At 40.2% G+C, this 25,684-nt stretch overlaps 1 protein-coding gene across 2 annotated transcripts in view; it reads left to right on the forward strand.

Annotated features, from left to right (window-relative positions):
• Positions 1-23,425, forward strand: part of gtf2ird1 (GTF2I repeat domain containing 1) — a 39,249-nt gene extending 15,824 nt beyond the window's left edge. Inside the window, exons 6-27 of one of the 2 annotated variants that reach the window (XM_073479782.1) lie at positions 454-770; positions 1,361-1,456; positions 2,986-3,069; positions 5,435-5,618; positions 7,854-7,879; positions 8,746-8,872; positions 10,479-10,522; positions 10,765-10,845; positions 12,262-12,414; positions 14,668-14,721; positions 15,541-15,621; positions 17,203-17,386; positions 17,929-17,990; positions 19,191-19,262; positions 19,451-19,718; positions 19,910-19,938; positions 20,033-20,107; positions 20,192-20,269; positions 20,789-20,981; positions 21,342-21,379; positions 21,473-21,582; positions 22,464-23,425. In XM_073479782.1, coding sequence (XP_073335883.1) covers positions 454-770; positions 1,361-1,456; positions 2,986-3,069; positions 5,435-5,618; positions 7,854-7,879; positions 8,746-8,872; positions 10,479-10,522; positions 10,765-10,845; positions 12,262-12,414; positions 14,668-14,721; positions 15,541-15,621; positions 17,203-17,386; positions 17,929-17,990; positions 19,191-19,262; positions 19,451-19,718; positions 19,910-19,938; positions 20,033-20,107; positions 20,192-20,269; positions 20,789-20,981; positions 21,342-21,379; positions 21,473-21,582; positions 22,464-22,532 — 2,425 coding nt within the window. In that variant the 3' untranslated portion in view covers positions 22,533-23,425. The remainder of the gene's footprint in view (positions 1-453; positions 771-1,360; positions 1,457-2,985; positions 3,070-5,434; positions 5,619-7,853; positions 7,880-8,745; positions 8,873-10,478; positions 10,523-10,764; positions 10,846-12,261; positions 12,415-14,667; positions 14,722-15,540; positions 15,622-17,202; positions 17,387-17,928; positions 17,991-19,190; positions 19,263-19,450; positions 19,719-19,909; positions 19,939-20,032; positions 20,108-20,191; positions 20,270-20,788; positions 20,982-21,341; positions 21,380-21,472; positions 21,583-22,463) is intronic. The other variant, XM_073479783.1, reaches the window with a different exon arrangement.
• The last annotated feature ends 2,259 nt before the right edge of the window (positions 23,426-25,684 follow it).

The raw sequence follows: 25,684 nt of genomic DNA on the forward strand, positions 1-25,684 counted from the left end.
AAAACACGGCTGGGAAACGTCCAGACACCTGTTAAAGATATCCAGTGGTTTCACGCTTAGAAATGTTGAAATGCTGTCTCGACCAGCGGCCTCTCATCTCCTCGTCCTGACATGAAAGTCATCTTAATGTGGTATAACATATGATACATATCAAACATCCAAATTTAATGTATCTGTGGTTTGAAACGTAAAATACCATCAGTTTATTCTGCCGGCTGAGCTGAATTTAGTTGAAAAGACAGTTTTGTGAGAATTTGAGGCTTAAACAGAGTTTTTAACTGAATATATTCTGCATAACGATCGTAGGTAAAGAGTTGAAATAACAAAGAAACATCATTTTATTAAACTTTTAGTGACTTCTTCTTCTAAAAGAAGAAACTGTTAATATAAACCAAGAGAAGAGACGAGTGAGGTGATACGGTTGATAACGTGTCTGTAACCCTCTGTGTGCAGGCCAGCAGAAGATTTGTCTCGAGAATCAAAGACCAGCACTGATGTCAATCACAACTCTTCCGCCGTCATGACACCGAGCAGCCACGTCCCGGGGAAGCCCGCTGCAGCCCAGGCCGTCACGTCATCGAGTCCCGCCTCTTCCAGCAACTCTGTCCTGTCGAGCTTCCTGTACGGGATGCCCATGTCCTCCAAACCTCACCCGGATGGGAAGCTCGACTTCAAGCCCATGTCCCTACTCAACCTGGGCAAGGACAGAGGGTCCAACTGGACGTCAGGGACAGACAAGAGCACGTCTGTCAAGGACTGCGGCAACAATGGTGAGACATGGAGTATGTTTTTTATCTGGTGTGACAGTGAATACCTGTGTTCGGCTCTTTCTCTGCCAGTATTTGGGTAATTTGAACAGATTGCTCTGTTGAATAGAGGTAAAACTCAAGATTGACATAACAATCAAAGTAATGATCATAACAATAAGAAAGATAAATATATATATATAAATGTGTCTCAGACTAAGTGCTTCGTCCGACGCCTCCAGTCTGCTGAGAACAGCGGTTCATTTGCAGTCTGCTTTGAAGTCAGATTATTATACGGCTCATTATTTATTTCAAAGCAGCACTTAACTTTTACTTTTATACGTCTGTGTTACACTAATATCTCTAAAGAAGTTGCTTACCTGCATTTTTAAATCCTGGAGGAGAAGTCACATGTAGAAAAAACAAGACTCACACAGAAAGGTTTTATTGTTTCTTCCTATTATTCTGCAACTTTTGCATCTTTGCAGTTAATTAAATAAGCATTAATGAATGCCAGGGGAACTAATTGAATATCTGGATGCTAAGTGAGCATTTCTGACTGGAAGGAAAGTTAATTAAAGTATAAGTATATTTAATTTGTCTTGCATTTTCAGACGAGACAACAAGACTATCTGGCGAGCAGGGTCAGAGCCCTCCTGGCATCCACATCTCCAAGAGGCTGCTGTTCTCCATCGTGCACGAAAAATCAGGTAAGTTCAACTTATTTCCAAGAAGATATATAACCAGTGGCCTCATTTTAAATGTGTAACGTAGGTAGATCTGTATATATGATCAGAGACGACACTGAGCAGGTAAAACCCTCACATCTTTTGTCTCCGCCAACAATGTCTGGATGTGTAACTGAACAAAAACACTAACTGATTAATCAACACAAGCTTTGAAGATCATCACTAAACAACAACTTCTCAAGCATATTTAAGCATATTTAAGGATGTCGAATGTTTTAACTAAAACCAGAATAATCCCTCAGATTTCCTCTGGAGTCGCCTCAGAGGCAGATGAAAGGTGTCAAACATCCGTCAGCTTCACGGCTCCACTTCTTCATGTCTGCAACATAACATCAATACAGAATCATACATATATATTGTACATCATTATGTTCCTGTGTTCAAGTGACATGAGCGGTTTAATTGGGCTTGTGATTATTTTTCTGTTGGAGGCTGACAGTCAGAGAGGACCAGCCATGTTTGTTTCTGTGCAAAATGTATATTGTGTGACTTTAACATTTAATTATGAAACAGTGCTGCAGTAAAACAGCTTGAATATGATCAGAGAGGCAGCTGAGGCAGAAGGAAATGGTCAAGGTTTCTGATTACAAGACATTTTTTAAAGTCATTTTTAAAACCTGTCTATAAAGAAATGAGCAGGATATTGAACTAATTTTAAGTGCACTGTTTTTCAGTGCAGTAAAAGTGTAACCCTGTAAAAGAACAAGAAAGTGTTGACAGATGACGGCTGATGTATTTCAACGAAAGAAAGAAAGGGCCAAAGCAGAATATGCTTTAGGGCGTCGCTACCGTCTGAAGTGTGCATTTCTAAATTAGTTTGGGATCTCAGGACTTCTGAAGACTTGGAAGACAGTTTTAAAATGCAATTTCAGTTTCATCTGTTGTTGGATCTTTTTATAATGTACGTGCTGTAGAGCATTATATAATCCAATATTAGCTTCTCACAAATATTGTGGTATCAGCCTTTATGTCGCCTGTTATGTAACAAGAAGGATATTTTTAAGATTTTAAAATGTTTTTAACAAACATATTTCAGTTAAGGTTATTAAAAACAGACTGAATGCACATAAAAATCATCAGTCTGCATCAGTCGGCCGTTAAAATGTTGCTGCAAATAAATATTGTAAACCAATAATAGAAGTAAACCTCGGCTCTCCCAGAGGAGGATTTCTGCATTTCATCTGAACATCTTCTCCTCTATTTGTTCTGTATCCTGCTGGATTTGCAGGCTCGTACAGTCGCCAAGTATTGTTTACTGAACAAAGGCTAAACTATACTAACCCCCAGCAATTAAGGGCTCAGCTACTAAGATGTCAAGAGTAATCCTATAAGAAGCTTGCACTCATTTCCCCGAGTTGATATGGAGTCGATGGAGCAGATTAATTTCAGATCTTTTGAATTAAAGCTCATTTGAATGTTAAATCTCTGATAAACTTCGGCTCTGTGTTTTTAATTGTTCGTTGAGGATTAACGGGAGTTGTTTCTTGCAGAAAAATGGGATTCTTTCATCCGTGAGACTGAAGACATCAACACTCTGAGAGAGTGTGTTCAGATCTTGTTCAACAGCAGATACGGTAAGAAAAGCTTCACTCTTCGTCTTTGTAATTTGTTTGTGCTTCAGTCACATAAAGGCTGAGATTTACAAAAGGTACCTCAGCCTCCGCCAGCTACTGTTCATGCTCACTGACGACTCTGTGCTCGTCTGTGGATGTTGATGGATTGGGGTCAGCGCTGCGGTTTGATCATCTTTTCCTCAGCGAAACACAAAACTTGTGTTTGTAACAACAACACAGCTGATTACAGTTTCACCAAAACTGAAATATTTGTTTTATTTTAAAGTTTTCTAAAGATGTTTGCAAGCAGTCCAACTACAGTGTGTTTGTTCAGTGGATCTGGTGTGTTTACAGGAAGTTCCTACAAATTAAGAGAAAACATTTTGACTCATGGGATTTTTTTATCAAAGCCTGCTGCACCGATTATCATCCAAGTTTCATTCCTCATTTAGCTGGAAATACTTTACAGGCGGTGTGTCTCCTGCTGCTGGCTGCTGTACAACAACAGCAGCATCAAGTTTTGACTGAACTACTTTTACTCTGAGTTAAAGTGAATCTTTATGATGCTCTGTCAGTACCATCATGTGGAGTTCTGCAGGGATGACGTGTTTTTGGATCTAATCCTGAAGTTAGCATCGCTCTGGTTAGCTCCACAAAAAGTCTGCGAGATTTTCCCATTTGATTTTGGATTATTGCAGAAAATAATCTAAAGTTTCTGATCCTTCCAGGTTCTGTTCATCCAGACAATCTTCACAGATGAACTTCACTCTGTGATGTTTGAAGTGTAAATTAAATGTGTAGCAGTAAAAAGCTAATGCTAGGCTACAAACAGACGACATCACGGTCACATGACTTAAACGTCTCCACCACTAAGAGTCTTACTGCACAATTACTATCCAGGTTTTCTATAAACTGATCAATGTACGAGTTGTAAAGTCAGAGTCAGAACAGTGTGTAACTACAGTGGCCTGTAAAGACGGACTAGTGAGTAGATGAGTCTCCGTGTTCGCTGTGAGGACGTTTAATGTCCCCGACAACCTCTGTAGCCTCATTTAGACGCTTGTTAGCAACCGCTAACTGTTTTTAACACATGAAGAGCTTTATAATTAAACTGTGGACATTTAATGATGAGTTTATGTTGGAGAACAAAACGCGAAAATGTCTTAAAGGAGAAGTTCTCTCAAAAAGTAAAGTTCAGTCATCATCTCCTCCTGATGATATAAAGTCAGGCTCAGCCATCATCTCCTCCTGATGATATAAAGTCAGGCTCAGTCATCATCTCCTCCTGATGATATAAAGTCAGGCTCAGCCATCGTCTCCTCCTGATGATATAAAGTCAGGCTCAGCCATCATCTCCTCCTGATGATATAAAGTCAGGCTCAGTCATCTCCTCCTGATGATATAAAGTCAGGCTCAGCCATCATCTCCTCCTGATGATATAAAGTCAGGCTCAGTCATCATCTCCTCCTGATGATATAAAGTCAGGCTCAGCCATCATCTCCTCCTGATGATATAAAGTCAGGCTCAGCCATCATCTCCTCCTGATGATATAAAGTCAGGCTCAGCCATCATCTCCTCCTGATGATATAAAGTCAGGCTCAGCCATCATCTCCTCCTGATGATATAAAGTCAGGCTCAGTCATCATCTCCTCCTGATGATATAAAGTCAGGCTCAGCCATCATCTCCTCCTGATGATATAAAGTCAGGCTCAGTCATCATCTCCTCCTGATGATATAAAGTCAGGCTCAGTCATCATCTCCTCCTGATGATATAAAGTCAGGCTCAGCCATCATCTCCTCCTGATGATATAAAGTCAGGCTCAGTCATCATCTCCTCCTGATGATATAAAGTCAGGCTCAGCCATCATCTCCTCCTGATGATATAAAGTCAGGCTCAGTCATCATCTCCTCCTGATGATATAAAGTCAGGTGAAGTCTCGTAGTCCACAGAACATTTCTGGAGCTTCACAATAAAACAGAGTTGCAGCGTTCTGCTGAACAACTGAAGTAGCTGGGACCAAAAAAACATCAGATGTCTCCGTACAGCTCGTCTGCTGTGATCCAAGTCTGTAGAAGCCTCGAGATCACAAACTGATCTGAAAAGATGTTATTTACACTCGATGTGCGGTTGAGTTCGTGCACAGCTGCGAATTTGTGTCTATTCGCATCTTTGTGTTGACTTTTATGTTATTTTGACCTGAAAAATTTGCTTCACTTTCCGTGGGAACAAACTGTTAGACGTGTGTTAACCACAGACCTTATTTCAGGCACGTAACCGAAGTGAAGAAGAACCAGAAGTGTGAAAATGATGATTCACCTCCAGGTTTCAGGACTCGTTCCTGCAGCATTTCATAGTGTTTTTATAAAAGTCTGATTCTCCCTCCAGCTGAGGCCCTGGGTCTTGATCACATGGTGCCTGTACCCTACCGCAAAATCGCCTGCGACCCCGGAGCTGTGGAGATCATCGGCATCCCTGACCAGATCCCCTTCAAGAGACCCTGCACCTACGGAGTTCCCAAACTCAAACGCATCCTGGACGAACGCCACGGGATCCGCTTCATCGTCAAACGGTAACAGATCCTTTAAGACTTCCTGCTGTTTTTAGTACGATGCAGCTTTTCAGGCACAAGTGAATCTCTGAGATAAATCAGGCTGATGTAATTCACAGAGCAGATTTTAAAGGAAACGCATCATACGCACGCTTCCACGTCTAATTAAGTTTAATTTAGTCACTGAGTGCAGATCATAGTTGATCCACTGCCTCTTCATTACGGTCCAGCTCCTCTCCAGCACACTGCAGTGTGGCATCGCCTCTGACACTTTATTTAGAGAAGGTTTTCAATAAGCAGCCAGCCTAAACCATCTGTCTGTTAAACGTCTGTTTCCTTCAGCTCGCTGCTAAACCGTCTCCTCTCAGCTCCCAGACGACTCTCCCTTGGCAGCACGATGCGGCTGCTCCTCCATCCATTTGTTTAAGCTAATTTAAATGAGCCGCCATGCCTTGTTTGAGATAACACATCTCTTAACGAATCCTGCAGGCAGCTCATTAGTGTTAATACAATTAGGAAAGATTGAAAATGGGATTAATCCAGAATTACATCACGTTGCCATTGTCATTGAGAGATGCTCCAGATGTGGGTCCTGATGTTCTGTGTTGACAGACTTCGTTCATTTTTAAACCAACTGATGGTTCATTCGCTCGGCCGCTTCAACTGCGGACAGAGTTTGTTCTCATTCAAAGCTGCAGCAGAGCTGTTAAATATGATATCACATGTAATAACAACCTCATTTTATTCTGTTATGAGTTGTTCAATGTCAAAATTTAAGCAAATACATCAACGCGAGCTGGCTTTGTTTTTTAAAAGAGAAGTTAAAAACTGGAGGGATGACGATGTGATGGTCAGCTTGACTAGAATAACTTGGGAGCAGCTGGACGGATTAACAGATACTCATGGTCACCAAAGGATGAATCATTATGAGTCGGCTGATCTGTTTTACTTTTACAAAAGTTAACGTCATCAAAAGAAACCTCAAAACCCGTTGTTATTTTATATTTTTCTTCTTATCAACAAACCCTTTTAAAAGATCAAAATGAACAACAGCTGAGTCTCTTCTTCATGTCCTCCGCCTCCTCTGAAACAAAGCGTCGGGCTCCGTGGATCTCACCTCCCTTCAGTCCTGATCAAACAGCTGAATATAAACAACATCGCTGCATCACCTACAGCACTGCAACCAAAACTGAAACCAACAGGGATGGACGAGGAACAAATCCTGTCACCACTGCTACAAAACAACTACAGAGAGAAAACAAAACAACTAGTTTTGTTCTCTGTTTACAGCCTTTACTTTTTCAGTGTGTATCATAACCCCCGTCTGACTTATCCGACACAAAACTACACGTTGCATAGCTTAGTTCATTCGCTGCAGACCAGTCGATGGACTAATTACACGGAGAGACGCGAGTGTGTTCGCCCGTCCTTCAATACTTTACACCTTCCTTACGCTGCGTTAGTCAGGCAGCTCTAAGCCCGTTCACAGCTGGTTACACATACATAGTTTCAGCTTTATTAAAAGCTCAGTCATTTATAAAAACAGCTGGACGCTCTAGTTTTTAGCAAAAGACACTCAGACTAGAGTAAAAGACTTCTTTGTCAAATCAATTCTTTGATGGTTTGGATAAAAAAACATAGAAGATCTCCAGCCTCATCCTTTAGTGTTAATGTCTGAAATGTCCTAACAAGGCCGCCGTACAGAGAATAAACCCTTTTAATTGCCTTTTCTCCAGCACCTCCCTCAAACTAAACTTTAGATTTTTTAAAGAACTGATAACAGTTGTGTTGTTGCTCAGCTGGTTGTGTTGTGGTGTTATTAACATGGTGTCACAGCTGTGGACTCACAGTTGGGTCTTGTTCAGCAGTGACCCCGATATACAAAATGAGGTCATCTGGCTGGTGAAGTAATTATAGATGAAAGTACCAACAAACAGTCCCCCTCTACACCAGCAGAAACTCAGTCTTAATCTCAAAGATTTATTTAAGTGAACAAAAGTCAACGACATGTTCGTGTGTAAAGATTCATTAAGACCTCAGCAGGAGGGGAACGTCACAGACGGGCAAGTACGGTTCACATCCACAGTTATTTTTAGTCATTCGGCGATAACGACTCAATTAGTTGATTGTTTGAATGAGAAGGATTGTTTAAAGAGCGTTAATGTGCTTAAAGAGCCGTTAACGGCACATGTAAAGTGTTTGCATCGTGATTTGTGCTGAAGCTCACTGACGCCTTGTTTCCTTCTTCTGTTGCAGAATGTTTGACGAGCGGATTTTCACTGGTAAGATTCTTTCTGTTTGTGTTTTAAGACCATTTTCTGTCGTGTTTGAGCTGTGAATTGACTCGTTGATGAAACATTTCCTCTTTGTGACTTCTCGTGCCAATGTCGCTAATTATAATTGAAAATGTTCCAGTGTTATTACAGTTTCAAGGTTCCTGTTTGGAAAAATGACGCTGGCAAACTGTGAGGGATGATTTGAATGTGTTCGAACAGTTTACTGACCTTTTCTTGCCTGAATGTTACGGTTGAATTCATCATAACAATCATCTGTGAGGCAAAAACATCAAAGATGCTTTTTGAGATTTTATTACACACGTCACACAGCGTGACACACAGCGGCAGCATGAACCTGTGAGATCCCTGTTATCTCTCAGTGCGTCCGGGCCTTTAAACGTTTGAAGAAAATAACTGAATATTGTAAGATTCACTGCAGGACTGCTGGATCTCACTTACGTAGTTTTATCCAGATGGACCTAATAAACTGCCAGCTGACTGTGTGAGATAATAATTGGTGCACAAACCCCGACTTTCCAACACTGAGGAAAAATTAGATCAAATCACAGCTAATTTGGCTCTTAAAACGAGTGCAGACTGCGTTTTCATTAAAATGAAAAATGATCTCCGTGTTTTCAGAGGGAACTCTGGGTAAAGGGTAATTATTCTGGAAGGTTTCCACGTCGTGCTCTGTGGAACGTGAGCCGGGCATTTAGCCGTGCAGTATTTGTCAGAATCTCTACAATTAATTAGAGTAACGGGCCGACAGAAGACTGCTCTGTCAGCTCTTTATTTATATATTAACGCCCCGCAGATGTTCTCCACTAATAGGATGCACTGTTTGTTTATCTTCTGCGTCTTGTTTGTTCAAGCTGCTGGCAAGATTGCAAGAGAGGAGGGGAAGCATGACCTGGGCTCCACGCCCGAAGACAGCTTCCCCGACAATCTGAGCCTCCCGCCCACCGCCGCCGAGCTGGTCAGCAATCCTCACAGCAGCAGGTCAGAGCTCGGCCCACACACGGATTTAGCTTCAGCCCCGCAGACTTTGTTTATTACCAGGAAATATGAGCTGCTGGGCTGCAGCCAGATTATCCTGCATGTATAACTCCCAATGTGCTCAGAATGAAACAGTTTAGATTTACTGTTTTATACAGTTTATCATTTGTACCGTGACAGTAGTGACGGCTCTTAATTCAGATTGTGATTCAGCCTCATTGTTTCTGTTTGAACTCCTCGGTAATAACAGTTTGTGACAGAATCGTGTTCATCCAATAAATCAACTGACAAACATGCGTCTTTATAAAATGCTGCACGTTACCTCAGATATCATGAAGCCTGTTTTCACTTTGTGGTTCAGATGAAAGAAAATGTAAAGAAAAGTAAATGAAAATAAATAGTTCAATAAATAAATTAATAAGCCATTTAATACACCAAAATGTATCAATTAATTAATTATTTTTTTCTGCTTTAATTTGCCCGTATTATTTATTTAATTTTCCATTTTATTATTCAGTTTTATTTCCACGTTATTGTAATTTTAATCATGTCTTAAATTATGTTAATTTATTAAGTTTATTAAATGCTAAAGAATAATATCACTGAAATAAATACAGAAAATAATCCGTAAATAAAAACATTATTTTTAAACCAAAATTAATAAATTAAATGGAAAATTAAATGGTTTGTAAATTAATGGGTGAATTAATACAAAGGTAAATAAATACAGAGGCAAATTAAGACATTTTATAAATGAAGTATTGCTACATTTATTTTGTAACTTTATTTAAATGTGTTTTATTTTATTTATTAAATGCAAAAGACACATTTTTAAATACAATTGAAGTGTTTTTAAGTAAATAAATAACAGGAATTAAAACGAAGGTAAACAAATACAGAAATATCAATTTATGTCACATTTCATGAATTAATGAACATCTTCATTTATTTTTTCATTTATTTTTAGTTTCAGTCCCTTAAAATCTGAACAACCTAAGAAGCCATAAATAACTTGTATTTTCATCACATTTTACTAAATAAACATTCAAAACAAATTAATCCAAAACTTCTGAATGTAGAAATATAAACAACACACTTCATAAGTTATTTGAACTCTGTACATTTTTAGTTTGTGAGATATTCTCCTTTTACGAGCAGAGTGCGAAGGCATCACCTGCAGTGTCCTCGTGTCTACGTTGGTGTTTTTGCTAACTGTGAAACCGTTTCCTGGATAATCTTAAAATGCCTCATATCCCTGACGTGTACAACCTAAGCTGAAAGGCTGGAAGTCAATAAAGAACAATGATAATATGATCGAAACTGTGTCATAAAAATGGACCTGCTTCTCTCCTCCTGCAACTCGACGTGTCGTTGTTAACATGTTTTTCGTAACGTAGTGCTGCATCAACATCGTTCCTACTCATCGTTCCGCTGCAGAAAGAATGAAGCTCCGGCTGTAAAGTTTTTATTTTAGCTCCATTTAAACAGAATCATGCAAATAACAGTCTTCATTTCGAGGTCTGTTCCCATCGGCTCGTGTATTTTTAATGAATTAGTTTTGTGATTTGGTCGTCTGATCAGCTGATCGTGTTTTTATTTCTCATCACAGATCAACGAGTGCATGTGTGAGTCCCCTGGCTGACTGTGAAGCAGGTACGTTCAATTAAAAGCTTCTCGTCGTTATAAAAATGACTTTTTTTGTTCTGATACTTTTCAGTCTGAGGTAACAAAAGATTATAATTAAAGTTTGATATCGACGGTCCTCAGAAGTCTCTAAAGAAAATTTCCCATCATGATTTGTCGTCCAGTCATTTCGATCAGCTCCTTAAATGTGTTGAGCAGCTCCATGAAACACGGCGACACACTGATGGAAGTGAACTGTTGAATCCCCGCAGGTCCTTCAGGAGATTGCATTCCTCTGAAAAGGATTAAAACGGAGCCTCCAGATGGGGAGATCATTCAGGTGACGGTGCCAGGTGAGTGTGCACACGCCCGGCAGCCGTCACATTAGAAACACGTTCACTTCTTAAATCATAAACAGGATCCAGAGAGGCATTTTCATAGATTATCCCTGGCAGATTACGGCTCAGTGATACAGTGTTACTGGTCCAAACTGTAAAACTATGAGGTTCATCAGCAGACTTCAGTGTATTTGACTCATAAACACACTTCAGTCCACACAAACAGGCCTTTTACAGCACAGGAAGTCAACGTTCCTCTGCAGGAGGTGCTACAAATGTTGAGGTGACTCTCTGAGTCCAAACTCTGAGTCATCTGATGTCAGATTGTTAAATGTGGATATTTTCTGGTTTCCTCTAGTAAAGAAGTAAACTGAAGATCTTTGGGTTGAGACCAAAACAAGACATTTGAGGACGAGATTTTCATTTTTCTGACATTTTATTGACCAAACAGCTGATCGATTAATTGAGGAAATAATCGAAAGATTAATTGACAATGAAAACAACTGTTAGTTGCGGCTCTGCTTCACAGTCATCAGTTGTGATTGGTCATGAGAACGATGGAGTCCGTTGGTCGAGTGGTGACGTCCAGCTCTTCATCAGTAATCAGGGAGATGTTGAACCTTCAGTCAGCTCGATGCTTTGTGATGTGTTTCCCGTCTCAAACTGGTGCGAAGCCGACAGGAAATTAGAGTCAGGATGAGCACCACGTCTTCCTCTGTTGTCCGTCCCACAGTTGCCTACTGACGAATGAAGATGATATCTTTGCCTTTTTGATGCCATACATAATAAAAAGTCTTCTTGCTTCAGGTTAGAGGTGTTTGAGCTCTGTGCCAGCTGAGATCTGTGCGTGTCCAAAGTGTTTTCACACATTATGCTTCAGTTATACACAATTTATGACTTCAAGGATGAGGATTGTTTGTTGGTAAACTTCCCCAAATCTGGTATAATATACATATATATATATTTGATTCCCTAAATTTTTAATTGGAGACGTTGGATTTTTATGATCAGATCTTTTCCCCTGCACTTATTCTGTTTGAATAAAATGATCTGAAAATGTAGAAAACCATTAAATTAAGTAGTAAACTCGTAGTGAGCATGTGCCTGAAACAACAATGTGCATGTGCGTGTTGGGTTAATGACATCATTGTTTCCCCAGCGCTGTGTTTTACATGTCGACAACCACACCTTAAAATTTAATTAATAACAATAATAATAATAATTTAAAATCTCTGTTCCAGTAACTTAAGTTCCCGTTTGCATTGAACGAGAGGAAACGCAGCAGGAAATGTATCTGTATCTGTAACAAGACCTGAAACCTGTCAGTATCAAATGTTTACAGTCTGAAGCCAGTAATACAAGAAATATCAAAATGTCACGTTAAATGTCATCAGACGGATGTTTGTGAACATCAGCTGTTTGTCTCCACAGACGCTGGTTCAGGTGTGGAGGAGCCCAGTGAGCCGGTGGCCGAGCCGGTGCCAGCTGCAGTGTGTCCAGCCACAGCTTCACCCTCTGCTCCTCCTGCTCCTTCTGCTCCTTCTGCTCCCTCTGCTCCCCATCACCCGCTGGAGAACCTCGCAGGTAACCTCAGCCCCGTCAGCCCCCACCTTCACCTCATCCTCCTCCTCCTCCTCACTGCAGCTCCCGGGATGCCGGCTCTCTCTGGCTGCTTGTTAGGGAGCTAAAAGCACACGTATGAAAACACTTTTCTCAGATTTCTTCCACTTCCCCACGACCAAACCTCCCCAGACACCAGTAGATGAAACCCCAACCTAAAGAACCTCCACACCCCGACTACTGTAGCTCTTCTCTCCTCCCAGCCTCTCAAACACCAGCTCTCATCTGTGACCAGCACCATGCATCAGCTGCAGACACTCACACTTTAAGCTTTCTGACATTTAGATGATTGAAACTGATGCATTGTGCATATTTACAGATGTGGAGCTCCTCTGTCCTGTAGTCCTGCTGCCCACAATGATTAGAGTTAGTTCATGTGTTAGAGACCAAACTGCTCCTCAAAGATCCTTTAAAAGCTCCCAAATCCTCCATCTAACACGGCGCTGTCCGTAGATTGAGACGCCAGTAAAACACAGCTGACTAGAGTCACGAGACACCTGAGTAGACTACACTCTCTATTTATCTTCACCTTAAAGGGTTGGTTCGCCTCATTACAAATATGTATTCTGACGTAGCTCGACTGGTATCTGACCACGCAGTAAGTTTTGGTTTTATTTGTTCAAGTTTTAAGATTTATAATCTGTCAGATTAAGATTTATCCTCATTGGCAGCTGAAGGCTTTGCTCTGATTTTGGTGAACTGACCCTTTAAGCTGTGTGAAAGAGGTATTAAATGCCAGTTAAAGAGCCTGTGTACAAATTAATAACTGGAAAAATATCTCTTCTTTCTGTTTGAAGGCTAAAAACTTTTACTTCTGGACACAGATCTGAGAGATTCCTGCACCATCAATAAAGATCCTGTCAAAAATGATCTTTATTTGTTTTTTTATAACTTAAATTAACACATAAATGAAACATTTTAAACATTTGAACGCAGCGCTGTCAGCACAGAGGATGAGGAGTCTGCTCAGTGTGATCTCGGCTTTCAGGAGGCGTTTTTGTTTTATTTTGTTGATTTGAAATTTGTGCTCTGTTGAAGTTTTCTTTTCTTTCACAAAATGACACCTAAAGGAAAGAAAATGAAGGTAAGTGCAGCAAATGTCACATTTAGTATTATTTGCTGTTTCATGCTCTTTATTTACATGTTTATTTGTTGTTATTTTGCATTATACAGTACATGGTAAAGAAAGAAATAGAAAATAATGACAACAAGATGTTTGTCATGTTTCTGCAGCATCAAATAACTTGAGACATAAATATATTATATATATATATATATATATATATATATATATATATATTAACACTACACAGAATCAACAGCTGGTTCAACACAGTGAAACTGGTGGAGATATCAAAGATTCTTCATTAGAGTAGAAAATGACTTATTGTTAATAATTTGATTTCTGTAAATTGGTCACGATAAACGTAGTATTAAAAAATGAAATACTGATATCATGTGAATAATACAGCGAAGTAATTGAGTGTAACTTTATTAAAAGTTGTGGTTACAGACTCTCTCCACCTCCCTTCACTCGTATTTATGAGTCTGGATATCGTGATAATGTTGTTTGCCCACGATAATCATGTACTGAAAACCTGATATCGTGACGGCTCTGCTGTAAACATTCTGCATCAACTATTTAAATTAATACTTGTTGTAAATGATCCTTGATCCCCAAATTTCAACCCAATCCAGTGAAAACTAAGACGTTAGTGAGGCTGATTGACACAGACGATCAACATGTCGACGTTTAGCTCAAAGACTCAGAACTGAGTTCAGCTGTAGGATTTTAAACGGTCTCAAGAATTTAATAGAAGTTTTTACATTAATTCAAGAAAATCAAAGCCGTGAACTGGAGGGTCTGAAGGTGAGCTGGTGTGAAACAACTCTACTGTTTGAACAGTTTTTGATCATCATGTTCTTGGACTGAAATTTAAACAGCTTTATAAAAGTGATGTTGGGTTATTGCCGCTGTGTACTGTTACTCGCTCCTGTTGTTTTCCAGACATGAACTATAATAATGGCTGCAGTTGTTTCAGTCTGTGTAGTAAAGCCTGAGCTCAGTTAACAGGAAACCATCAAAGATGTTAACACGTCTCCGTCTTTTATCTTTGTACCTGAAGAATAAATCTCATATTTGAGTCCTTTGTTGTCTAAATGTTTGAAAGCAGCTGTATGTTTTTGCTCCTCTCATGTTTTTCTTTCATCCCGCAGCTGAAGCTCTGTCACCCAGCGCCGCCTCACAGAGCATCAGAAGATCCTCTGAAGGTAGAGACTCACTCACCCACTGCGTTCGAGTGCAACATGTAAAATACTGCTGGAGAAACATAAGTAAAATAAAACAGCTGCACATATCTGACCGGGACAGGACGCGACACAGATCACCTCCAGACACAGAATGTAGCTCGTACTACAACAAAACATCCTTTATTGTTCAACACAAAAGCTTTTTTATAATCTTAAAATCAGATTTTGCTTTTGGCTTTTTGGGTGATGAATTGCACATAAATTGAGGTTTTCTGTTTTCTCTGAGCTGACATCATCATTTTGTCCCCGTGGAGAAAGTCCCCAGACTCCCTTAACAAATGTGTCAGTTTAGTGAGTTGTTGAGTTGGAGACACTTTATGAACTGTGTGAAACTCTGTCTCTGACTGATTCTGACTTATTTGTTCCTTCTTGTAAATTCAGCAAATGTTCAACATGAACGTCTTTCTGTCTTTGAGTAGAAACATGGAGTCTGTTTGTCTCACTGATGGACGGGTTTATTTGTATATAGAGCAGGAAGTTTTTAAAGAAATATTGTCTGCATTGATTTCAGGAGCAGCTCAGTTCATCTGTCCACCCCAAGAAACTTTATTAGCCCCATTTATTAGCACCTTTACGCTTCTTCTCTCTGTGTGCATTTGTTATTTTCTTCAGTGATTAATACGGCACACAGTCAGTTTGTCGTTACGAGGTCAGTCTGGGCCAAGAGCAATTAATCAAAATAAAGTCAGACACAGGAGAAGTGGTCATGTTCACAGGTGGGAGACTCGCACTGCCCCAGCTGCCCTCAGGTAATAATTCTCTCTTGTTTGACTCTTCCAGCGGGGAGCTTGGTCGAGGACATTGGTGAAATGATTCTTCAGCTGCGGAGACAAGTGGAGAGCCTCTTCACCATTAAGTACGGTAAGATACCTGAGCTTAACCCTCATTCATACGAGGGCGGGCCCATTAATCCTGCAGTAAGACTCTGATCTCCACGTGTACACACCCTTTACCAGTGTACAGCAAGTGCAATTTAGGCTTGTATAGTCTGTTTTAATATTACAATTGTAACTTTTACGTTTCTTTAAATAATTCAACATGTAAGAATTAGTCGGCCCAGTGTGGGGCAAATCTGAGGGGGTGAAAAGGACGAATCTCAGTTTTAATGTCAGAGGAGTTTCAGCGAAGAGGCTCCAAGGATCAGTTTTAGTTTCTGTGTGAATGAAACATCTGAACAACGACGTTAAACCAGCGCAACAGTGAAACTAGAGCCGGTGAACAAGGATCAGAGATCATTAAACACTGAGTGGTACTGCGAAGGCCTGTCCAGTAATCTGTTGATTATTTTCTGTATTAATTGATCGTTTGGTTGATCGTTGTGATAAAATGGTGAAAAATGTCGATCGGTGTTTCGTCCTCAAATGTCTTGTTTTGTTCACAAGCAGTTTGCTGTCACGTTTAACGAGCTGACGGCAGAGTCAGCTGATTAATCAATTTTAAAAACAAGTTTGTCATCAGCACCAGAGTTTTCTGATCGCGGCTCTGATTAGTTAGTTTATTTGTTTCTGATACCAAAATGTGATTTTATTTTGAAAAGCCAGGCTGTGATGAAGTTCTTAAAAAGTCTTAAAATGCCTCGAATTCAATTTTCTAAATAATAATCCTTAAAAGTCATTAAATAATCTCACATTTGAAATGGTGAGGTCTTAATTGGCACAAACGTTTGACCTGATTTCATTTATTGATCTTTTAATGTATTTTTGTCTAAATGAGCGAAACTCTTCTGTGTTTAATGACTTTTTTTCTTTATACTTGTTTTTACTTGACTAAATGTAGATGAACTCACTCTAACAGCCATATTCCTGCAGAAACGTCCCTGCACAGGACAACATGCTGCACACATTTACACTTACCTGCATGATTAAATAAGAAAAAGATGATTCGTCAAAAATATTAAATTTGGTTATAAATGTTGAAATAGTGTCTGACGCCCTGTAGAACTAACCCTAAACTTTGTGTTGTTTTCTTAGTTTTGTCCATATATACAAACATATTGTCTGTTGGTTATAATGATATTTAAATAATATTTCACTCACCAGAGAAACTGATCAGATTTGTGAACGCAGCAGCATCACAACAGATCATCTGATGATGTGACGGGCTGTAAACAAGCTGAGCGTTAAACATGATTATTGAAACCATCTTATTATTTAGAGGTCAAACTGACGCTGACCTTTGATAAATGTCATTAAAGAAAACTTTATGAGCTTGTTTTAAGTTGTGCAGATATGTTTGATCGTGCAGATTTGTTCAGAACAGATTAATTTAATGAAAACACTTTTATTATTACTGATTCTGAAGACTGGAACGATTGTCAGACTGAAATAACGTCCAAATTTTAATTGGAATTTGAATTATCCTTAAAAACTTAATAAGATAAATCACATTCAGACATAAATCCACTGAAGTTAATTCTGTGCCTGTTCTGCTCCTCTGCCTCAGCCGAAGCTCTCAGTCTTCCTGAACCAGCCAAGGTTCCTTACTCCAAGTTCCAGATGTACCCGGAGGACCTGTACGTCACCGGGCTGCCCGAGGGAATCTCCCTCCGGAGGCCCAACTGCTTCGGAGCCGCCAAACTGAGAAAGATCCTGTCTGCCAGCAGTCAGATCCAGTTTGTCATCAAGAGGTGAGAAGAGGTCAAAGCACGCTGTTCATCATCTCAGCAGCTGATTAGATCCTCTGGTAGTGAGTGTCTGGATACGGAGGCCCTGAGAGGCTCGTGACAAACAGAAAGTCTGGTCAATGTCTGATCCAAAGTGTGTTTGTGGAAAACAGGTTCCTTCTTTTCTTTTTGTGAAACAGGTGAAAGAAAGAAAAACAAACACTGTTAGTGCTGTAGAGAAGATGATGTAGTCGCACACTTCATCCTCTGGTGGTCAAAACGAGCAGAACAAAACAAACTCAACATGACAAACAAAACAAAAAGGACTCTGAGACAATGAGACGAAAAAATTCATTACGCTGCCAAAACTTTCCGCCTGTTTCACAGATTAACAAAATCAAATTTACTGGACTTTGACAGATTATCACCTGTTCTTCAGTCAGAAACACGAGACAGAAAACAGTTTGGATCAGACAGAAAATGTTTTCTCTTCCTGTCCTCTCTGGGCTTCCGTACTCGATTCACTGCTTTGTAAATATTATATTAATCTTTGTGTTTGTCTTCAGGCCTGAGCTGTTAACTGATCAAGTAAAACAAGAGATGCCTTCCATCCCCGTCTGTGATCCAGGTGAGTCCTGAATACGTCGATTCAAACGTAAATCACTGAAAAATCACATTAAAGTCTCGTTCTTTGAGTGTTTGAGTGAACCAGAACACGACAACGACAACAGGAAGTCAGTTTATTCTGTAACTCTCTGACCTAAAAGCCTGCTGAGAAAGAAATTAATCTGTTTTATTTATGTTTGTTCTTCCAATTTAAAGGACTAAAACTGTCAAAATCAGAAATTCATAAAATAATAATAATAATAATGGTTCAATAAATAAATTAATGTGCTTTTAAATGCAAATAAAAATAAATGTATCCATTAATTAAATTATAAATTGTGATGACTATGTATTTATTGTATTTATTAAATTTAGAGGAGAAACAGAAACAATATATAACTGAATACATAAATAAAAACATTGACTGACTAAAGTAATAGAAGAGTAGAAAGTTATCATCATTGTACAGAATACAACAACATTAGGAATTAATATCATAAATTAAATAAATAAAATGGGAAAGTAAATAAATACAGAAGTAAATTAAAACTGAAATATTGAATATTTACATTCATTTTCTAAAATTATTTTATTTAATTCAGGCCCACATTCATTTAAAATATTATTTTTGATGCATTTAAAGACATTAATTTATTTATTGCAACATTTATTTATTTCAGTTTCAGTCGTTATATTATTTTGCCGTCTTCAGTCATTTAGTTCAGACACATTGAGTCAGAACACTACATTGACCATGATGCTTTGGGGTTATTTTTGTGAATAAGAAACTCGCCTTCTTGTCTCAAACATTTAACTTTCTGCACATAAGCAAAGTCATTTTCTCTCTACATGCTGTGCAGATTTCAAACAGACGTAAACTTCCAGCTCTTCATTATTTTCATGATGATCTGAAGCTCTGAAGATGAAGTCGTGTCTTTACAGACAGTTTGCAGGAAACTCCACCATCTGGAGGCTCATAATGCAGGTTTAAGATGCTGCATGAAATTATGAGGTCAGATCCAGTTCAGGCTCTATTTCTGAAACAGCTCCTCTGAAGGAAAAAGAAAGTCCTTGCAGGGATTTCCTGCAGCTGCCTCCACCTTTTTATTTGTGACAAAGCTGAGCCGCTGGAACAAGGAGCAGCTCTTAATGTTTGTTGTGCTCAGTAAATCTTAAAGAAACGACAGAAACTAAAGTTTAACCTGAAAATGCTTCTCCACAGAGCTGGACGTCAAGGACGCAGCGCCGGTAACAGAGGACACTGCAGCGATATCCAAGAGACCTGGATTCTCAGGTACGCTCCGGTTCAAGTTTCACCTTCACTGCAGACTTTGAAGCTTCACTTTGTTTAAACATAAATCAGCTGTGAGTTCTGACGTTTATCACCACCCACTCTTAAAAAGGATGAATAAGCTGCAGCAGACTCTAAAGAAACACAAGAAAGCAGAACATTTCAAAGTGTCTTCTGTCTTCTGTCTCCAGAGTGCCTGGAGTCCAAACTGTCCAGGATCGACCTGGCCAACACGCTGCGGGAGCAGGTCCAGGATCTGTTCAACAGGAAGTACGGGGAGGCATTGGGCATCAAGTACCCGGTCCAAGTGCCTTACAAGAGGATCAAGAACAACCCCGACTCGGTCATCATCGAGGGCCTTCCCCCCGGCATCCCCTTCAGGAAGCCCTGCACCTTCGGCTCCCAGAACCTGGAGAGGATCCTGGCCGTCGCCGACAAAATCAGTTTCACCATCACCAGGTGGGAACGCCGGGTCACATGACCGCTCCAACGTCTGTTTCTTATATCGGCCCTTCCCAGCAACACTTTAACTGAGGCAACTTATGTTTAATAAAAAAAAAATGTGTCCACTGCACGTTTCTAGTTGAGGACTGAACGTTAACTTGATGTTTAATATGTTTCTGTTAAACCTGTGATTTTGTTCTTTCCAGACCTTTTCAAGGACTAATTCCAAAACCAGGTGAGAACAGAATTTTATTTTTCATTCTAACATCTGATTAAATAACTTGAGTGTAGCACAGACACCTGATATTAATGTCATGTAATATTAACAGTAACATGTGATTCAACATTTCCATCAGCACCTCGACGTGTCACTTTACTAAAGAAGGCCTACGCCTCCATAAGTGGTGAGTGGAAGATGATCTATCCCACATTCATCAGGAACTTTATTTTGAAAAGCTGTCATTAACAGCTTCTCTCTCACCTGACAGACGATGACGACATCAACCGCATGGGGGAGAAGGTGGTCCTTCGAGAGCAGGTGAAGGAACTGTTCAACAAGAAATACGGTAAATAGATCAATTAACTTTGTGTTTTGTGGTTCTGTTGAATTTGAGCAGCTGCCAGTCGGGTTTTAAAGTCTGGGAACCACCGTGACCCGTCATACTGACAGGGAACGAAGAGTCTTCGGGTTTTGGACAACAGAAAACAGTTTGTGACAATTCTTTGACTAAATGATCAGTCGATTAACCATGAAAATAGTTTGCAGATTAGTCGTTAGCATCGTTAGTTGCAGCCCTAAACATCAGTATTTGATATGATTGTATGTTTCCACTGAACATTTGTATCTTTGTGCTGTCATTCACATGAATTAGCTTCTGTTTCCTGAATTCATTCAATGAACATTAATGAGCTCCAGGCTACATATGTGAGCAGCATCACGTTTTAAAAGAGGGAAAAAGAGAAACATGTTTTGTATCAGACTCAAACCATCAGCTCATATGTCCCCTTCACTGTGTGTGTGTGTGTGTGTGTGTGTGTGTGTGTGTGTGTGTGTGTGTGATCACGTCGTCGTGCTGTGTGTTCAGGCGAGGCTCTGGGTTTGGACCACTCCGTCGTCGTCCCCTACAAACTAATCCGAGGCAGTCCGGAGTCCGTCGAAGTTAGTGGCCTTCCAGACGAGATCCCCTTCAGAAACCCCAACACCTACGACATCGTGTGCCTGGAGAAAATCCTGCAAGCCGCCGACGAAGTAACATTCAACATCAAGAGCCAGCTCCAGTGAGTGGAGACACCTGAATATTCAGCAGCCTGTTGGCTGTCACCACGCTGTATATTCCACCGGGAATTTAGGGTTTAGCCTCTTGGTAGTTAAGCTCATTATGGTTTATTTATGCTTTGGATTTAAATTCAGCCTCTGAGATGTCAGAGAATAAATCTCCCTCTGCAGAGAATGTAAATAATGTGAACGAGTGAACAATATTTTGACGTCGGAGCAGCTAAGCTGTGATGAAAGAATGGAGGCAGAGACTTAGATCATGAAGAATGTTGCTTTTTTTACTCTTGAGGCTGAAATGAGCCTGAACACATCACTCCATTGTTCATTATGTAAAATAAAAACATGTTTTCTCTCTCACACAGACCTTTTGCAGAAATCTGTAGCCAAGCTTGTAACACAGGTGAGTGTTTGAGTTCCTCCTGTTGGATGAAGTGCAGCCGTGTGTCTTAAAGCATAACCACAGTAAAGAAAATCATTGGCTTCGTGTCTCCAGTAGGAACAAACGCCTCCACCAATCGACGAAAGCGCAAGAGAGTCCAGGAGAGCAACCGAGTCCCCGCCTCCTCTGACCTGGGCATATCAACCAATCAGATTCCAGTGATGGTGAGTCTGAAGGTTTGTGTATGTAGAGTTGATGAGGAGAGGTAAGACCGACAAATAACTCTACAGGTCGAGGCTTGTTTGTGCTCAGCTTTAGATACGTATACGTTCTCTGCAGCCACTTCGTCCGTCTTTGTGCACGTTTTCTGAAAGCTTACGAACGTGACGAAGGAGAGCAGCACCACCTGGAATCATAGGGGGCAGCGTAGCCAACAGTTCGAGTGAGATCACCACAGGACACGATGAAGTTTGAACAGTGGTGGACATCCAGAAGAACTGGAATTGATGTTCTTCGCCTGTTTCTCTCGTTGGAAATATAAGTGAAGACAATTCTGTCCACATGTCGCGATTCTCTGACCTCTGTCGGCAGCCACAGTTACATCGATTGAGACGGTCATATCTTATTTTCTACGTAAAGGGAGAATAAATGAGCCTTAAGAGGAAAATATGTATTTTTAATTTTAGGGAGAACTGTCCCTTTGAGATGTGTCTTCAGCAGGAACCAGTGAGCTGCAGACAGGCAGGAAGTCAGAAAGCTTTGAGACACGAGCACATTGTTGGTTCTGGTGTTTCGTGGGATTTGTTGACAGAAAGAAACGATAGAATAACTCAGATTTCTCTTTAAACAGAACAATGATGCGTCTCTCAAAATGTGTAGAAATGATAGAAGCACAGCAGCATCTCTGAGAACAAGCTCACTTTAAAATATCATCATTTCACTTCTTGGAGCCAAATCTGCCCCTCAACACATAACTGTGTATTTAAGTGTGACTACCCAGTGAAACTGTGTTTTGAGGGAAGGTCAACAGCCTCTTTGTACTAATGAAAACATTTTCTCGTCCATTATGACTGACTTTCCTCTCTCATTGTCTGTGTGCCTGCAGCAGTGGCCCATGTACATGGTGGACTACAGCGGAGTGAATGTGCAGGTTCCCGGGAAAGTCAATTACTGAAGGACGAACCTGGACTGCAGCAAAGGGATGACGGAGGAGTTTGTCACAGAGATTTTCATGACTCTTCCACACGCGACACTAACACTTTGTCAGAGTGCTACGACTAAACAGACTGAGCATAGAGAGCTGAAGGTGTGAATGACGTCCTGAGTGTTGAGAACAACAGAATGTATGAGGATCAAAACGTCGCAGGGCAAAAGCTTGTTGTCTGTCTCCTGCCTCCACACGGCGCCGGCAGGACAGCTGTCACTTTTTGTTTCCTTCATGACAGAAATATTGTTTTTCTACACAGCTGAAGACTTTCTACAGTCACGTTTCTGCCCCGTGTCCATCCACCGAGTCACGTTGTCGGATTCAGCAATGTATTACTGACAAAAAAAATGTCTTTGATAACGATCTGGTTCCATAATATTCAGATATTTGTACTTTTTATTTATTATATTTATTGAAATATAACATTATGTGCAGGGATGTAAAATACATTATTCTGTTATACGGCTCCTCCAGGATCTATCACAACACTAACACAGATGCTACTAGTCACTCAGTAACCACAGGTAACCGCTGAGCTCACATTAATCAGCAGCAATGAAGTGTCTTAATTGGGTGTCGTCGTGGCGACCGGAAGCCATCAGAAATTAAAATGGACTGGAAGTTTACCTGACAGGTGGAGGCTCTGCTCACCTGTCAGGAGACACAAGACCTTCAGCAAGCAGCCTCTTTATGTCACATTAACAACATGTAAAATATCATTATGAGTCGGCCTGAATGTATCATGTAAAGGAAAGAGTGGTATGTTATTCTGCGATGACTGTCTGACTAACCATATTTAATATGCTGTACCTTAACGCCAATTAGGCCTTTGAAATAAAATGTGTTGCCTTGCACTTTCACTCTGTTCGGTTCATTTCTGATGTGATGCGTGACGTCATCTTCATGACGAGTTTTAATCTGTTACATCCAGTTTAAAGGCTGATCTGTCAAACAGTGGTTTAAAAGGTTTGACACAGTTTTGTATGAATATGAATAAATTAAGAGAAACTTCAGTCTGACTACTGAAAGAAAGAAAGAAAGAAAGAAAGAAAGAAAGAAAGAAAGAAAGAAAGAAAGAAAGAAAGAAAGAGAAAGAAAGAAAGAAAGAAAGAGAATATTAACTAAACTAATGAGTGCTCGGAAAATTCTTGCTTTTATAAAAAAAAAAATTCAGATTGTTTTTTAGAAAAAAAAAACTAATTTTACTCCACTGGAGTATTTTTTGGTGAGATGTATTTTAAATGTTAAATAATGTCTTTGAGGAAAAGTGATTTTTTTATTCTGCATCTTTGTACAAGCTCTGTAGATTTGTTATTTAAAAAAATGATTTGTCTACATAAAAATGTTGCATGATATATAACTGACATAAAGTAAATTTACGTTATCGACTATCAGCAGATAAATAAGTTATAGCCGATAATACAAAGGCTTGACGAGTGCAGCATCTACACACGGTTGGTTGACGGTATGCACCTTTAAAGTTGTTTTATGAGCAGCCAATAAAAACAGAGAAGAACAACAACAAACACGCTGATGTCGCGGAACCAGAACTGCAGTCGTCAATATTTATTGTGATGTTCATCTTGTTTACGAGCTGTTCTGAGCCCAGTTGGCTCCATGTTGGTGTTGGTTCTGGTGCTGATGAGACGATGTAGTTCACTGAGCGCTTTAACACAAAACTACACGAGGTTTGACTTTAATACAACAAACTGACACTGTGTTGAATCTGGACTGACTGCAGGAGATTCAGATCACCTGGTGCTCAGGTGAGGAGATGATTCAGAGCAGGTGGTGTCAGTCCCCTCACAGCCAATCAGAGTGTGACGACGCCATTTTGAGAAGGCTTAAGAGAGGAAGGTGGCGGCAGGTTCTGGTGATTCTGATTGTGTTTGACCCACTGTGGACCTCATCCTGACCGACTGTCACAGAAACTCTGCTCTGCCGCTTGTTTCTTATTGAAGGACGTTTGAGTTCTGCAGCCGACTGATTATTAAAAGTCTCAGTTTGTAGATTAGATTTAAGATTACAGCTCGACAGTCTGACGCCTGCAGGTTTCTTACCTTCACTGAGCCTCCTGACACCTGAGCCTCCTGAAACCTGAGCCCTTTCTTCACCTGCAGTTTGTTTTCATTTGTTAAACTTTATAACATCGTAGAAAAGAAAGGAACATATTTCAGTTTTTCCTCTGAAGAGGCGTTATCTCGCCATCATGGAGGGATTTGGTGTTGAAGAATCTCAAGCCTGTGAAACAGAGCGGGTGCAGAGATCCAGCTGACTGTCAGCTGGGAGGAGAGATGATTAGATCCAGGTGTGTCCTGCTCATGTGCTCACCTGTGTGAAGTTTAAACATGAAGGTGATGAAATAATCCTGAACCTCAGTGGCTGTGTTAAAAACATCATCCATTCCTCAGTACATGTTTAATGGATCCTTCACACCAGTCAGAAGTTCTCTGGTCCAGTCATCCCTTCAGTCAGAACCAGTTAGTCAAGTATCTTACATGCATTACTGGGTTCTGGTGTGGGACATGTTCTCAGGTGTGTTCCTGTCAGTACCACCACATAAATGAAGGGACACAAAGCATGAATCTTACCTATTACCTTATCTATTTACTGTCATCCTGATCTTCTGACGTGTCTTTAAATCATTGAGTGGATTTTATCACCAGGAAGCGTCCTTCATGTCTTTGAAGACGTTACAGCGGCTGCATTTCAGCTCTTACTTGCTGAACAGTCCCTGTTCAGTAACTGTTAGCTCAGATGTGTCTGTAGTTTAACTTTTTACCTGCTGGTTTCACAGAAACAGTCTGAAGTCTGTTCAACACAGAGGGACTTTGGTTAGTTTCAGCTCGTTGTACCTGAGCTCTCAGGAAACATCTTCAGTATCCTCACTGAGGTCACCGTCTTGTTTTCTCAGACGGTGTTGTCGGTGTTTGTCCTCAGACTGACCTGCTTCAGCCTCTCTGTGCTCTCAGACTGTCACCACAGAGACAGTGATGTCAGGTGTTCATGTTTCTGCTACACATCAGTGTTTGAATGGTTGAAGACACTTTCATTCAGGAAACTGCTGACTGAGCGTCAGACTCCAACATTCAGCTGCTGCACCTGAAAACATCTCACTG

This window comes from Pagrus major, chromosome 13 (genome assembly GCF_040436345.1).
Source record: "Pagrus major chromosome 13, Pma_NU_1.0".
In the NCBI taxonomy this organism is placed as follows: Eukaryota; Metazoa; Chordata; class Actinopteri; order Spariformes; family Sparidae; genus Pagrus; species Pagrus major.